At 44.1% G+C, this 16,829-nt stretch overlaps 1 protein-coding gene across 1 annotated transcript in view; it reads right to left on the bottom strand.

The window, feature by feature from the left end:
* LRP2 (LDL receptor related protein 2) overlaps window positions 1–6,090 on the bottom strand; it is a 180,479-nt gene extending 174,389 nt beyond the window's left edge. The window contains exon 1 of the mRNA XM_029933311.1: window positions 6,012–6,090. Coding sequence (XP_029789171.1) covers window positions 6,012–6,090 — 79 coding nt within the window. The remainder of the gene's footprint in view (window positions 1–6,011) is intronic.
* Window positions 6,091–16,829: the final 10,739 nt, after the last annotated feature.

The raw sequence follows: 16,829 nt of genomic DNA, 5'->3' as shown, positions 1-16,829 counted from the left end.
AAGAAGCAAAGTCTTGGAAATAGAAACAAGAAAGCAGAGTCAGCTGGGAAAGGAGAAAAGATGTAGGATTCACTAAAAAATGAAATCATATAATGGACTCAAGAGCTCCTATGGGGCGCCGGGGTGGCTCAGTCGGTTAAGCGTCCGGCCTCAGCTCAGGTCATGATCTCACAGTTCAGGAGTTCAAGCCCCACGTCAGGCTCTGTGCTGACAGCTAGCTCAGAGCCTGGAGCCTGCTTCAGATTCTGTGTCTCCCTTTCTCTCTAACCCTCCCCTGCTTGCACTGTTTCTATCTCTCAAAAAATAAGCAAAAGGCATTAAAAATTAAAAAAAAAAAAAGAGCTCCTGTACTCTGCTCTCAGTTCACTTTCCAGAACTTTCCTATCCACCACAAAGATCACCTACAAATAAGAAGCCTTTAGGCTACAATTAAATCTTCTAGAAGGCCTTCTTTCTCCTGTTCTCCTAAACTTAAAGTTACAATATGATCTCATGAATATAAAACTTCATGTCTTTTGCTTTAATACTTTTTCTCCCTTCAATTCATTGAGTTATTCCAGGGCTGCCTGCTCTTGAGACATTTCTTTAGCTTTTTAAGGCTATCTTCATGGATAAAACAAAACTAACATCAGCTGGGTTTGCCTGATAAGGTGTCCTAGACACATGTGGATTTTGCAGCCCATCCTCTAGCCACATGGGAGCCCTATGGCCAACCTTAGTCCATGACTTCAGGAACCAAGCATATGATCCAAGCCTAAGTCATGGGCCCACTTCATGCCACAGATATAATGACTGGTTCTCCAATGAGTCTGTGACCTAAGCAGAGCCCAAGATGCAACTTAGACTTTTGCTGGGAACAGTTAAGACAAAAACTCTTGCTCTTTCCCTGTGGACATGACATGAAAGAATGTGGCTCCCCAAGCCACTGATCCATGTTTGAGAACAGAGTCTTCTCAGTCAGAAGACAGAGAAACCAGATCAACCTGACATAGGCTGAGCCTCACTTTATATTAGGTTGAGCCAAATATAAAATTTTGTAGAGGGTTCAGTCTTTCTTAGAAAAACAACAATTCCATATGGCTCAACCTAATAGCTCTATCTTTACAATTATGTATTTCGATAAACTTCCTTTATTGGCTCCACGAAGTTTAATTTAGATTTCTGTCATATACAAAAATGAATCTAGATTAACATTTAAAGTTGTAGCCACTAGGGCGCCGTGGTGGCTCAGTGGGTTAGGCTTCCTTCTTTGGATCAGGTCAGGATCTCAAGGTTTTTGAGTCTGAGCCCTGCATCAGGCTCTATGCTGACAGCTCAGAGCCCGGAGCCTGCTTCAGATTCTGTGTCTCCGTCTCTCTCTGCCTCTCTCTGCCTCTCTCTCTCTCTCTCTCTCTCTCTCTCTCTCTCTCTCTCTAAAGTAAACATTAAAACAAATGTAAAGTTGTAGCACTAAAATGATATACCAGCATTCACTGATCCATCATTCAAAGGACCACTTTTAAAAATAAATAAGTAAAGAAAGAAAGAAACTTTTAAAAAATGCTGAGGCTGTCAAAAATTGTTTAGGAAACATTTACATGGACTCCAACAGAATACATGAAGCATCAAAGAAATGTCTCTGATATTTCAAAACAGCAGCCAATCTGATCATTTTATTTTTTAGTTTTTTTTAAAGCTGTTTTTTTTTAAGGGTTAAACTCAGAGGTTTTTTTTTTTTAATGTTTTATTTATTTTCGATACAGAGCATGAGAGGGGAAGGCTCAGAGAGAAGGAGACACAGAACCGGAAGCAGGCTCCAGGCTCTGAGCTGTCAGCACAGAGCCTGACACAGGGCTCGAACCCACAAATGTGAGATCTGACCTGAGCCGAAGTCAGAGGCTTAACCAACTGAGCCACCCAGGCGCCCCAATCTTATTTTAAAGAAACAACCTAAGGGACACCTGGGTGGCTCAGTCAGTTACGTGTCTAGGTTTCCACTAAGGTCATGATCTCGTGGTTTGTCAGTCGGAGTCCTGCATACGGCTCTGTGCTGTCACCAAGGAGCCTGCTTGGGATTCTCTCTCCCTTTCTCTCTCTATCCCTCCTCCACTCACCTTCTCTCTCGTTCTCTCAAAATTAAACCAAAAAAAAAAAATTACCTAACAATTAACTTCAACTAAGAATAAATACTTATTCCGTACTAAGAAACCAAGAAACCTTAGGAATGTGCTTTGATGGCCCAAGATTTTGAAAAACGGATCCAGCGATACAGTCTTTGAAAGCTGGGGGACTAACATGGCATATGATCTGGACCAAGCTGGAAACACATGACACATGGTTGTATTAACCTATCCTCTTAAGCATGAGATTCCTCTTAGACCTGGGATATGTGACCCATCCTACTTTTTAAGAAGATTGAACAAGGTGATCTTTTCATCATACTTTGCCTCATATGACAGTTCAGGATCAACAGAAAAGCAACCCAGAGGTCTCCCCAACCAACCAGTCTGAGGACATTCAAAGTACATTATCCAAAAATCATCAATGAGGAGGACACAAAGAGGAGAGCTGGGGTTAGACCTTAGCACTATCCTTTGGCCACATGCCCTTAGGCTAAGGGCTAACCACCTCCCTATCCCTCCTTCCAGTCCCCTCTCCTTCCCTCCAGGTTTCGTTACTCATCTATAAAATAATGCTATTAGGCCAGCTAAGGTTTCCCCTAATAGAATAGAACAGGTCTAACCTTCTATTAGAACAGGACAGGCACGAGACTGAAGGGAGTTTGAGCAGAAGCCCTATAAAAACTGGCTAAGAACTTCAAGCAGAGAAAAAGAAGCCAACTTCTGTGAAATGAAAGCAGCAGGGTCAGAGATGTGATAGAACCAAAATATTGCCTATTTGTTACTAGGCCCATAATCCTTTTAAATACATAAACTTTACCTGAAAGTGTAATTGTCATAAAGCTGATAATAACTCTAAAAGGCATAACCAAGCTTCTACTGGATGAAAGAATATAACTTTAAGATCAATACCATTTTCTCAAAAAAACTTCCAGTCATATATTGGGAATCTGGGAATTCCTCAAAGAAATGTTGGTTAAAAGTGCCTAAGTCTTTCTTATGTGCACTCAGAAACTAGAAATACAAATAGTAAACAAAAAAAGAAACGTTACTTTTAGTGTTGGTCAATATAATAAAAGCCACTAGTTATGATCATTATCTATATGCCTTACACATTAAGGCACTCTTATCTCTTTATGTTAGTGAAATGTCATGGAATACATTCTTATTATCCTATCAATTTTGCAGATAAGCACTCTGAGCCATAAAAGTTTAGTGACTTCCCCAAGGTCACACAGCTAGAAAGTGGCAAAGCCATTGCTAGAATCTAGACAGTTCTCCCAATATTTTTTAAGAGCATTATACAAAATATACATTATACAAAACATGCTAGAACCAAGATGGCCCGAATTAGAGTTCTGCCACTAAGAGTTTAAGGGCATTGTACAAAATATGAAGAAAATACAAATAATTTTAGCTATACATAGGCTATAATTTTTTTTAAAGACTAACCATAATATATTCAGAGATCTTTTCCAACTTCTAATGATGCAAACTTTGCAGGAAGATCTCACCTAAAATGTGCGCTCAAATAAGGACATTTTACAATGTCATTACACTTTTCTTCACCTGAAGAAACAGGAATCTAGAAATCTCCTTAACCTTCCAGGAAAGTTACTTAGGGGTCAGGTGATAGAAACCTGAAAAGAATTTCTGAAAAAATGTCCAGAGTTATGGTGCATAAGTGGCAAAGATTTGTAAAATATCACTCAGTCTCTTTAGTAACCCCATACATGGGTGGTAACTTAGGAAGCATGATATTTTTAGTACAAAAGAAAAGAGACAGGGAAATAGAGGAAAAAGCCACATACTATACAGTTAAATTATAGCCTCTGGACTCAATCTCTTTTTTGGCCTCACAGCTCTGCCATTTTATAGCAGTATGACCTTGTGCCTCCATTTCCCATCAGTAAAATAGATACTGAAAGGGTACTTACATCAAAAGGGTGTTGTAAGGATTAAATGTCAATAAATGTAAAGCATTTAGAACATGGTCTGCCCCATATATAAGTGTATGGTATGCTATTATTACTGTACTAATATTATTAAATATTATCATAGAAGATGTATGGATGTAAACCTCCAAAAAGTTAAGTGCAGGTTTGGCCCGTTAAATGTCCAACTTCTGCTCAGGTTATGATCTCACACACAGTTTGTGAGTTCCAGCCCTGTGTTGGGCTCTGTGCCGGCTCTGTGCAGGCTCTGTGCTGTTAACTCGGAGCCTGGAGCCTGTTTTCAGATTCTGGGTCTCCAACTCTCTCTCTCTCTCTCTGACCCTCTCCCACTTGCTCTCTCTCTCTTAAAAATAAATAAACATTAAAATTAAAGAAAAAAAGAGTAAGTACAGTTTATTTGGTTACTAAACAATTAATTCAGGGGAGAAAACACCTGTTTGGATTGTATGGGGACAATCCGGTGAGTTTTGTTGGAGTTTCCAAACTTCTCAGGAAGTCTGAAATGGGTACTGCTAAGAGTTGCTGTATAATTATTTAGTTGATTCCCTCTAAGGAGCTTACGCTAAGAATTGAGGAAAGAAAGCAGATTAACCATTTGAATACATGCCACTGCCCATCCACAAGCTTTTCCCTCTCTCTGCCATAAATGGGGGCTTCTACAGTCCCCACCCGTCAACCCCAATATGTGATCCAGGGAAATCAATTTATTGCTTTGGCTAATCCTACAACAATAGGGGTTTCATTTTCATTGTAGGGCAATTAAGTTGTCCGACGGGAAGGAAGGAGCAGGAGGGGAGAAAAGTGGGGGGAGAACTCTCTCATCACCACAGACAGATTAGTCCCTGTGGAGGCAGCAGCGTCCGTCCTGTCTGTCTGGTGGTCGGTCACACGCAGCTCTGGGCTGCTACCTAGCAACGCAAAGCCTGGAGAGAGCTCGCGGGTTCCCCGGCCTCCTCCTCGCCCTTCCCATTCATCCCTGGCCTCTCTCGCTCGCTCGCTCGCTCTCGCTCGCTCTCGCTCCCTCGCTCTCCCGGCCCTCCCTACCCCCGCTCCGTGCACTGCTCCGTCTTCAAGTTTGCTCCTCTCCCTTGTCTCCTTTTTTCTCCCTACTTGTCTTCCCTTACTGGTTTTCCCCCTTATTGCTTATTCTCTCCACTGCTTCCTCCCTTTCTTTCTCTGCCTCCGTTTCTATAAAAACGTAAATTCTGACAACTTGGGAGAATTTTTAAGCGCTTCATACCAGAAACTTTTCCATTCGAGCCTTCAAAACTCTGGACGTGCAGACGGGGCCCCATTCATCAACACAAAAGCCCCCAACTCCCCATTGAAAAGGAAAACCCTTCAAGAAAATGCTCCAGTATATCAGCCGCTCACTCGGCCAATCCCGCCTCCCGGCCTTATCTCGGCTCGTAAATGATTGGTATCAAGATGCAGTCTCTTGAGGGTCACCGCGGGACCAGGTTTCGCCGAGGAAGGGGGGTACTCTAGCCCACGAAGGGATCTCCCTGGCTGCGCGCTGCAGGTGGAAAGCTGCGCACTGAGCAGCGTCCAGGACCGCTCCACCCACCCCCAGCGAATAAATCAGTGGGGGGAACAGTCTGCGCACTGGCCGAGAGAACCTCATTCTCCGGTTCCAACCGCAGAATGCTTGCAGGAGGGTCGAGGGAAGTCCTGTGGGAACAAAGACGGGGTCCCCGTGGGGTGCGCTGTCACCGAAACCGGCAGAGCCGCTTTCTCAAGTTTGTGGCTGCTCAGTTGCCGGGCGGGCGGAGGCGGGGTGCTCCCGCTCGCTCCACGCTGAGCAACCTGAGCGCCCCGGCGGGAGCCCCTCCAGCGCCCCAACCCTGCCCTAGCCCCCGCCCGGCCGCTGTCCCCTCTGCGCGCTCACGGACTCGACCCCAGCCACTGCCGGGTAAGTCCAGAGCTCTGCCCGGAATTCCAGCGAGCGGGCGCTTACCTTGGCCACTGGCCGGAGCCGGGCAGGCGGCAAAAGCCAGCAGCAGCGTGCACGCCACCGCCGCCGCCCCGCGCTCCATCCCGGCGACCGTCTGGGGCCCCGGCCTCCCGGTTCCTTCCCCGGCAGGTGGGCGCGCGTAGCACGCGGCACCGGCAGGACCTCTGCTAGCGAGCGCTACTGCAGGCCTGCACCCCGGCGGACTCCTAGTGGCAGAAAGCCGGCCCCGGCGTCCCAGGCATCCCGTTTTCTACCCGCGCCAGTCCCCACCCTCCAGACAGTGCATAAAGCCCTTGAGACCCGACCGCCCCGGAACTAGCATGCGGGAATCCGGCGGGGCAGGCCCCCTGCCGTCGGGCCCGCCCCCTGCACTTCGCAGCGCCGGGAGGAGTAGGGACTCGAACACACGTGCGCTCTCACATGCACACTCCACACGCGCGCGCACACTCACACGAACTCATACGGGCGCGCGCGCACTGTCGTCCACACTCCTCACTGTCACACAAACTGACAGTCTCACACGCTCACTCGCGCGCCGGCGCACGTTGCTAAGTCACATACGCGTGCAGGTAGTCCACAGTCAGACACGGACACGTGCACGCACACAGTTAGGCATTCATACGCTTACACGCTCCTCGAAGTCTCACACTCGTGCGAACACCCGCCTGACGCACACACCGACACGTTCGGCCCTAGCCTCTCCACAGGTTTGCCTGCGCACAGAAGTCGGCTACGCAGTGCGAGGGGAAATCTACCACCGACAGTCTTAAAAACGGAAGAAAACTAAGACAAGGAAATAGAAGGAATAAGCCTGCTGGGAGAGATTTGTGACCATTTTCTAGTCTGAAATCCTTTGGCTTCTCGGACACGCCAGTTTCACCCATAGAGTTGAGATGCTGAGATGGGATGCTATTTTTACAAGAGAAAGGGGGTTAATCAATGTTGGGGGAGAGTTGGATCCTTGTTTAACTTTTCTTAAGCAGCACATACACAGGTGTCAACGCCAGATCGTGTTTCTTACAAACCTGTTCCATTTAAAGCAAAATTGAAAAACATGAACGGGGGCGCCTGGGTGGCTCAGTCGGTTGAGCCTCCGGCTTCGGCTCAGGTCAGATCTCACGTTCATGGGTTCGAGCCCCGCGTCAGGCTCTGTGCTGACAGCTAGCTCAGAGCCTGGAGCCTGTTTCCAGTTCTGTCTCCTTCTCTCTCTGCGCCTCCCCCTCTCATGCTCTGTCTCTCTCTGTATCAAAAATAAATAAAACATTAAAAAATTTAAATAAAAAAAAAGAAAGAAAAACATGAACGTCTTTTAGATTGCACTGGTGTGCCTTTATATGAGGGAGAGACGTAAGGGGTTCGGGGAGCCCCGGAGCTCCCTCCTGCAAGGCAGCGTTAGACAGGGTCTCCGGGGCTCCGGCTCCGAGAGCCCTGCAGATGAACCTTACATTCACCCTGAGCGTCTTCCTCGGGCGGTTCGTGACTCTAGAGCCGGCAGGGGAAAAAAAAGGGGGTGGGGGGAGCGCGACTTATTTCCTGGCTCTGGGATCCCGGTCTGTAAGAGGAGCCGTTCTCGGGCCGGGGTCCCCCAGATTCTCCTCTCCCGGGCTCCGGAGTAACTCGGCAGCAGGGCTCCAGGAGCCAGGTCCTGGTCCGAGAAATCAGGAGCCCGTTCCCCTCAGCCAGAGGGGCCATAACAGCGCAGCCCTGTGCTCACAGAGTCCAGGACAGGGTCCTGCTGCCTCGCCCTTTCCCAGGGGTGAGAACCTGCCAGTTATCGTCACCCCTTCTCGCAGGAGCACTGACGTCCATCTGGGGCTCTACTGACTCTCGACAGTCCGGACCGCATACCTTCCGTGGGCTTTGGTGACTGGCGACGCTTTGCGGGGAGGGAGGGGGGTTCTTTTAGAAACAAAAAGAAACAGACACCGAGAGGGATAAACCAAGACTTAAAAAAAGAGGAGGGCTGTGAGAAAGGGCGGCAGTCACTTCGTGGCTTTCTTTTCGAGATTTCTAGATTTGGAAATCCAGAGCTCTCTGCTCTGACCCAAGTCCCTGGAAAGTTGTTGGCCTCCCTGCCCTGCACCAGCGCTGTCCGGCGCCGAGGAGGAGGCAGGATTGGGGACCAGAGGGGCTGAGGGGTCTGGGAAGTAAAGGGGATGAGGCCGGTGGGAGGAGGGAAGCGGCGAGGGGGCGAGAAGCTACACTACTCTCGGCTGGTGATTTATGCCGGTTCCGGGCGGCCGGGGCGATGGTACGAGACCGCGCCGGGGTCAGGCGGCTCTGACGCCCGCCCAGGCCGCGCTGCATAGTCAATGAGCGTCCCCGCACCGCTGAGTTACAAAGAGCTGCGGCCGGCGCTGGGGAGGCGTGCGCGGGAGGGGCTGGGTGACTCCCAGCGCGGGCGTGGGCGCGGGGGGTGGGGGGTGTAGGAGGGTGAGCGCGGGCGCGGGTGCGGGTGTGTGCGTGTGCGTGTGCGTGTGTGTGTGTGTGTCCTTTCACTATAGCGGCCAGGGCTCCAAACATTCCTTTCTGCACTGAAGGGTTTTCCTCATTGTTGTTGTCTTTGTGCTCCAGTGTTGCCAACTTACTGGAATTCCTGACGTGGTTGCACAGCAGGGCTCAGGCTGACGGTACAAGCCAGCTGCGTTTGTGTATGGGGCCGACCCCGCCGTTAATCCCAGAATAACGCGGGTGAAGGGGGGAAGAATGGAGGGAGAGGGGAAGGAGGGGAGCAGATAAAAGGTGGGGATGGGGAATGAGGGACCACTAACGGAGCGCAGTCCATCATTCCAAACACTGTGTGTGGGTGTAAATTCACACATCCACACTCTTTTCCACTAGAAAAATCTCATTTCCTCAGTGCAACCCCAAACTCGTGCCACTTGAAAACAAGCATCTTTTGCAGACTGTAGCCATGTGCCTGTGTATCTCCGGTATCTATACCTGCTGCTAGATTTGGAGGATTAAATAAATCTAAAGATCAGCATCCGGGAAACCCAATTTAGCACAGTCGTGACTTATGCTGACATTGTTTCTATATAATGTAATGTGCAATTTCTTTGTTTTCCACATTTCTCTCTACATATATGTATATGAGTTTACAGTTAGCCGGAGACAGAAAAAGTGTAGAAAAGTGATATTCTAGTAATGTTATGTTGATTGACTTCCTTGAAACATTTTTTACATTATGCATCTCAATAACAAACAAATCACTAAAAATATTTTCAGGGCATTTGTTCCTATCTTGAACCAACTTCAGCTTCCTGCAATGGGCATGAAGTTGTAAAATCTCCTGAGTAAAACTCAACTTCAGCTGGCTATTAATCCAACCCAGACTTGCTTCCTTAAGTGCCATGGAGCCAACTGCTCACTGAACAGTTCCAATCTACTGTCCTTAATACCTCAAACTCAACACGTGGAGCCTGAACCATAAACCTTCATTGTTCCTTATCTCAGAAAGGGGCACCACCATCCAGCCCAGAGGCCAAGGCCTGAATTGTCATTCCTGACCCCTCCCTCTTCCCCACCCCTATATGCAATCAATCATGAAGTGCTGTTAACTTAAATTCTTCAATAGACTTTCTTTACTCCCAAACCCACCCACTTCTCAACCTCTCGGCCAGCAGCCACCTAGACTCTCTCACCTAAATTATGGCAAGAGCCTTATACAAGTTCCTTGCCAGTTTTGCCCCCCACCATCTATCCATCTATTTTTCATTCTGCAATCAGATGATCCAAAGTGATATTTGCATTAGACTAGTGGTTTCAAACAAAGATCATTACTAATTAGAGGATAAGAAATCAATTCAGTAGTTCAAACAAGAATCATTTTCAAATTAAATAAAACAGAATAGAAACTAAAATAACTTTCATGTGGAAAGCATATGTATTGTTTCACAAAACTCCTGGTTCACTTATATATATATATATATATATATATATATATATATATATAGTCACCTTATGATAGATCACAATCAAAAAAACTTGAGGTATCTCTCTACAAATTACAAATAGTAAGAGAAGTGGAGAAACCTGGCCAATGTTGTAATAGGTTTTATTATTATTTAGGGATAGTAAAGTCAATAGGTCAGGAGATGACTGTCATTAGAAAGGTCGTTTATTATACTTCAGCTTCCAAGAGAGGAAGACATGTCACACCACGGGGGAGGCCGGCACAGGGAAGTACCAGAGGTACCAGAGTGAGCACTTCCAGAGGGAGAGGAGGGAAAATGTGGGGAAGCACCTTTTCTGTGGTTTCTGAGAGAAGGAACAGACAGGCAGATGGGGTAAACGCATTCAGGATTGGCCAGTGTTCATTTGAGAAGCACTCTTTTGGGAGAACTCTCAGAGGAAAGAGGCAGGAGGGAGGCAGGAGGTTAAGGCAAGGCGACTGGGGCATATTATCAGGTTGTCCAGTACAAGGTATGTCCAGCAGATGCCTGCAGGGCAGATGTTAAAGCATCTTAAGATTCCAGAAGCTAGAAACTTGGTAAATATAGCAGATGCCTAATGTATTACTGACAAAAATGCATAATATAACCATGAGAAAGCATCAGACAAAGCGAAACTGAAGGACATTCTATAAAATTACCAACTTGTATTTTTCAAAATGGAAAGGTCATGAAAGACAGAGAAAGACTAAGGAAACTTTAGAGATGTGGCAATTAAATGCAACACACAGCCTTGGGTTGGCCTTGAACCAGGAAAAAAATAGGAAAAAGTGAGACATTTCAGTATGGACCATAGATTGGGTAATAGTATCTTGTAATGTTAGATTGTCTGACATTGCTCAGGATAGAGAATGTCCTTGTTTGGGGCGCCTGGGTGGCTCTGTGGAGTAAGTGGCTGACCCGCTCAGGTCATGGTCTTGCGGTTTCGTGAGTTTGAGTTACGCATGGGACTCTGTGCTGACAGCTCAGAGCCTAGAGCCTGCTTCAGATTCTGTGTCTCCTTCTCTCTCTGCCCTTCCCCTGCTCGCACTCTGTCTCTCTCTCTCTCAAAAATAAACATTAAAAAGAGAGAGAGAGAGAATGTCCTTGTACTTAGGGTATACATCCTCGAGAATTTAGGGGTACAGAAACATGACTTTGCAACTTATTCTCCGATAATTCAGAAAAGAAAATTTTTGTGTATGCGTGTGTTAGGAAGAAAGAGAAAGCAAATGTGCAAAGAGTATATGAGGGTTTCTTGCACTATTCCTGCAACTTTTCTGTGAGTTTGAAATTATATTAAAAGCAAATGCTTTTTTTTAAGTTTGAGAAACTTGAATATCATAAATCCACATGAACAGTTCCTCTCCAATGTTCCAGTGTTCACTCCTGTGCCCATTTTTTCCCTCCAAACACCTTTCTTCATCTGGTTAACTCCGATTAAACCTTCCAGTCTCATCTAAAATATCTCTTCTTCCAGGAAGGCCTCCCAAGCCCCCATAGTGACTTCAGAGTCCATTAGATGTGTCCTTGCAGCTCTTCTTCCCTCAGCCCACCTCTCATCACACGTGTATTCCCACAACTTCCTCAAAGTTTCTCCCTCTGCAACCAGGATAATGTTTTGCAGTCATTCAGACCACTTAGATCACTTGGTTATAACTCTTCAGTAGTTTTCACATTATTCTGGAATAAAAATCAAAATTTTTAGCATAATTTGCAAGCCTTTGCAGGATCTGGCTCCTGGCAATCTCTTGAATCTCATATGACAATCCAGACAGACTGGCCTCCTCTTGGTTTCTCAAATATACTATCTGCTTTCCCAGCCCTGAGGGTGAAATTCAGAGACATAGGGGAGAGATAGGCAGAAGTTCAGGGAGCTGCCTAAACTGACTCCACTCCAGATCTAGTTCCTAACCTACTATATCCTTAAAATAATCCTCCTTTTGCTCAAGCAACTTGAGTGGGTCTCTGCCACATGCAACTCAGAGCAAGACTGAAACCATCAAAAAGTACCAAAAAGACATCTTGAGGTATCTCATCTACCAGGCAGCCCAAGTATGCTTCTGATGTAACAACAACTGCAATCCAAAAAGCAAGCACCCTGTATTTATGACCCTCCCCCACCTTTTTAAATACCTTGTAACCAGGTCCTGAGCCGTAAATCAGCTGCCTGTTCTTGGTAGGTAGCCAGGGCCAGGAAAGCCACAGCAAGACCTGAAGGGACACCCAGTGCAGCAGCCACGTTATGCAAACCAAAAATGGAAACACCAGATATAGTATGACTGGAGAATCCTCCTGATTTGCAAATATAGTCATATGAAAAGCGTGGCAGAGTTTTAAAGACACAACAGGGAATCTAGTCAATCTTACAGATTGAAAGGAAAAAAAAGGTTGAATAAAATGAGGACTTTGCTAAAAATGTTAGGACTAAATGACACAATCACAGGAAGCCCTGGTAGTTGAGTGAGCCTAAGACATGCGCAAATGTTCTGATCAAGCCAGAATTCACGGGAGTCAGGAAATGCCAGACCCCTCTGCCCCTCTGGTCCCCAATCCTGCCTCCTCCTTGGCGCCGGACAGCGCTGGTGCAGGGCAGGGAGGCCAACAACTTTCCAGGGACTTGGGTCAGAGCAGAGAGCTCTGGATTTCCAAACCTAGAAATCTCAAAGAGAAAGCCACGAAGTGACTGCCGCCCTTTCTCAGAGCCCTCCTCTTTTTCAAGTCTAGGTTTAGCCCCCTCTGTGTCTGTTTCCTTCTCTCTTTTTGTGTTTCTAAAAGAATCCCCCTCCCTCCTCTCTGCAAAGCGTCGCCAATCACCAAAGCCCACGGAAGGTATGCGGTCCGGACTGTCCAGAGTCAGCAGAGCCCCAGATGGATGTCAGTGCTCCTGCTAGAAGAGGTGACAAACCTGGCAGGTTCTTGCCCCTGGGAAAGGTGAGGAAAAGCATTGACACCCTGTCCAGGACTGAGTGTACTATATTGATGTCACTACTGTTGTATCTGGCACTTAGGTCTCCCAGGACCTTCTAAGGAGAACTTAGAATGAGTCTCAGAATTATTTCCTTGGATTAACAGGAGAAGTATTTCTCTTTCAGCTCCCATCCCCTCCCTATTAGTTAAGAGTGATCATCGGAAAGATTACCTTCCCTGTCACCCAGGTTATGCTCGTGTGCTTACTGAAACCACTAGAGTCTGCAGCCATGGAGAAGCTCCAGGGCACAAAGTAAAAGATATGCCACAGACACCTGAACCATAATGATTGCAGTAAAGGTGAGGTGAAGCCCCTATTAGGAGTCAAGTGACCAGGCAGTTGTCATACCTTAACGTTCTGTGGGACTTTTACCATGTCCCCTGGTGAAACCATTATGTCTAAGGATCAGGATCTCTGATCCAGCAGAACCTAAATTGCATTCTTGTCATTTAGCAAAGTCTTACAGTGATGATGAGAGGCACGACCAACCTTTCTCCCACTCCATGGGGACAGAGCAGCATATACCTACCTCATGCTAGACCCTAGAAGACAACATCCCAATCCCACAGCTTTGTCCTTGAGCTGTTAATTTAAATGCAAATTTAACAGGTCATTCTCTTGTACTATTAGGGAAACTCCTGGGTTATGAGGTATAGATACCTTCTTCAAGTTATTATGGGGTTACGTCCTCCTGATAAGCCTATCAGAAATGGAAAATATCATAAGTTGAAAATGCACTTAATATAACTAACCTATTGAACATCATAACTTAGCCTAGCCTGCCTGAAACATGCTGAGAGAGCTTACATTGGCTTACAGTTGGGCAAAATCGTCTAACGCAAAGTCTACTTTACAATAAAGCATTGAAAAGCTCATGTAATTTATTGAGCACAGTGCTGAGGGTGAAAAACAGAATGGTGCATGGGTACAGAAAGGTTGTTACATGTTATGGGTTGTGTGCCCTCATCATCACCAGGCTGACTGGGAGCTGAAGCAGCCCTGCCCAGCGTCACAACACAGTACTATATATACTACACACTGCTACCTCAGGGAAAAAAAAATCTAAATTCAAAACTTGAAATATAGTTCCTACTGAATACATATCTATTTACTACCATTGTAAAATCAAAAAAATCATTAAGTCAAATCATAAATTGGGAACAAGCTGTATAATAAAACTAAAGCATTCTAAGTATATTCCAAGCATATTCCCGGTATTCAACCTCCTTCACTTGTTAATGAGTTGCTTGTTCTGAGGCATCATTATTCAAGATCCCTTGTTAGTAAGTCAGGCATTTTTATGGTGCTGGCAGAGACACTGTGAAAAGGAAAGACAAAACCCACATTCCAAGTACCAGTAGATTTTAGAGAGAATAAACCACCTCTTCAAATATAAAGAGAGAACAATGTAATCAATGTGCCACCATGGGACTGATTTTTCTATTTTTTCTTATGTCAATGTTGGCAATTTTGCTTTTCTATTCATATTTGCTTTTCACTCATATTTCCAAATATATTGGCATAAATTTGTTCATTATTTCCACTTATCTTTTTGGAATCTGCATGATTTGCAGTATTACCCTTCTTTTCATTACTGTATTCATTGATCATTTCCTTCCTTTTTTCTTTATTAGTTTTACTAATTTTGTTGGTCTTTTCAAAGAACCAACTCATGATTTGTTTTTACATAAGTTACATTTTCATTTTTGTTTTGCTTTTCATTGAGATCTTTACTTTTCTCTATTATTTCCTTCTTTCTACTAACTGTAGGCTTCATATACTGTCAAAGTCATTTATTATGTTTTTTATTTCCATCATTATATTTTCAGTTCCAGAATTTCCATTCAAATCCTTTTTAAAGAGCCCAGTTCTCACATTAAATTGTCCATTTCATCATCTCCAACATATGGATTGTATCTTTTGAAACTGTCGATTGTTTATCTTTCTTTTTTTTTCCCATTCATTTCATTCTAGCTTCTGGCATACTTGGCAAATTTTAATTGAATACTTTAAATTAGTAAAGCATATTGTGTAAGCTATAGATGTTACTAACTCCTCCAAAAAGATTTCTTTTCCTTCAAGTAAGCAGTTAAAATAGGGCTAAATCTTTGATCCAACCAGAATGGGGTGTCTCAAGACTAGATTTCAGTCTTTTTTTTTAATGTTTATTTATTTTTGATAGAGAGAGAGAGACAGAAGGTGAGCAAGGGAGGGGCAGAGAGAGGGGGAGACACAGAATCTGAAGCAGGCTTCGGACTCAGCTGTCAGCACAGAGTCCAATGTGGGGCTCGAACTCACAAACTATGAGATCATGACCTGAGCCAAAGTTGAATGCTTAACTGACTGAGCCACCCAGGCACCCCTGGATTTCAATCTTTATGAAGGCTGAACTAGTTCTGTTTTGTCCTACTTGTAGGGTACAGCCCTTCAAATATCTCAGTAGAAAATGTGGAGCATTTTCCAGGACACTTCTCCTCCTTAGTGGCTCTGAATTCCCATCTTTATCTCAGCAGCACCAAAAAGCCCTGATTCAACTCTTAACATGTAAGCATCTGCTTTATATTCGACTTTTCAGATCAATGCAGCTTACAAATTAGAAATACTCTGAGGAGAAAAGTAGAAGAGAATTTCCAGCTTTCCTAAGTATTTTCCCTTTCTTTGTTGGCTCACGGTCTCTCAAATGCTGAGTGTGCTGTAGTTCTCCAATGCCTTTACCGTTTTCACATATTTTTAACTTTAAGATATATTTTTCATATAATTGTGACTATTCTCTGATACTACACCAAAACTCAACAAGTTGTTCCTAAGAGTTAATTACAATAAGGAATTTGAAACCATATCAAGGAACTTTTCATTCATAACTATATTAAAATCCATTGGTCTTTCTCTTAAATACTGAGAACAAACTGAGGGTGGATGGGGGTGGGAGAGAGAAAAAGGGCTGATGGGCATGGAGGAGGGCACTTGTTGGGATGAGCACTGAGTGTTATATGGAAACCAACTTGATAATAAACTATAGAAGAAAAAAATAAAATAAAAGCACTTTTCTTTCAATGGAAAAAATCCATTGGTCTTTAAGTTTGAATGGATTTTGTAACATTATGCACTAGTCATTTGAAAAATATTAGTTCACTGTTTGTTATGCAGCTCTTCCAAATGTTGATGTATTTCATTGTGGAATATTTTTTAAATTACATTGCTTAATATTACCACAAAACTCATTGCAAAAAAAAAAAGTCTTTGAGTATAATTAAGCTATCAAGTTCCCAATGGCAGATATGGTTTTCCAAAATTCCAATTTTTCAATTCAAAGCATAATATGTTCTGCCTAATAATTGCAGTACACCCTGTTGCAACAGGAACCTCTTTAGAGACACCCACAAAAATAAAAACTCACTATATTTGAATATATTGCAAGACAACATTTGGATGAGATATCATAAAATGTATAATTTACTTATACTCCAGAATTTCTACATTCTATCATAAAAGTGATAACTTTAAAATAATATTTAAGTTTAGAAATACCTCAAACTGAAAGGAAAATTAGGCTAAGAAAAATTTTTTTAATTATAGTAAAAATACAACAATTATATATGGTCATTTTGAAATCTCTTTGAAAGGCCATTTACTTTTCCCCATCTCCAATTACAAATTATGTCATTGGTTATATTTGGAGAAAGTCTACTTGAATTTTTTGACAGAAGCATATATCTGATGGGAAATACAAGTTGGAAAATAACACATTACAATAAATCTATGTTTACCCATCCCCAGAATCAGCTGAAGTTCCCTCAATTGAAAAAAAATTGTAATAAAAATAAAACCTACCATTAATAATGTTTGGGAGAGTGAGTAGCAGAGGGACATTGACTTTGCTACCCTCTGATTTCACTGATGTTGGTAATTGTGGGTAAA

The sequence above is a fragment of the Suricata suricatta genome, chromosome 3 (genome assembly GCF_006229205.1).
Source record: "Suricata suricatta isolate VVHF042 chromosome 3, meerkat_22Aug2017_6uvM2_HiC, whole genome shotgun sequence".
In the NCBI taxonomy this organism is placed as follows: domain Eukaryota; kingdom Metazoa; phylum Chordata; class Mammalia; order Carnivora; family Herpestidae; genus Suricata; species Suricata suricatta.
Note: the sequence above shows the minus strand (reverse complement) of the source record. Positions and strands in the feature narration are given on the sequence as shown.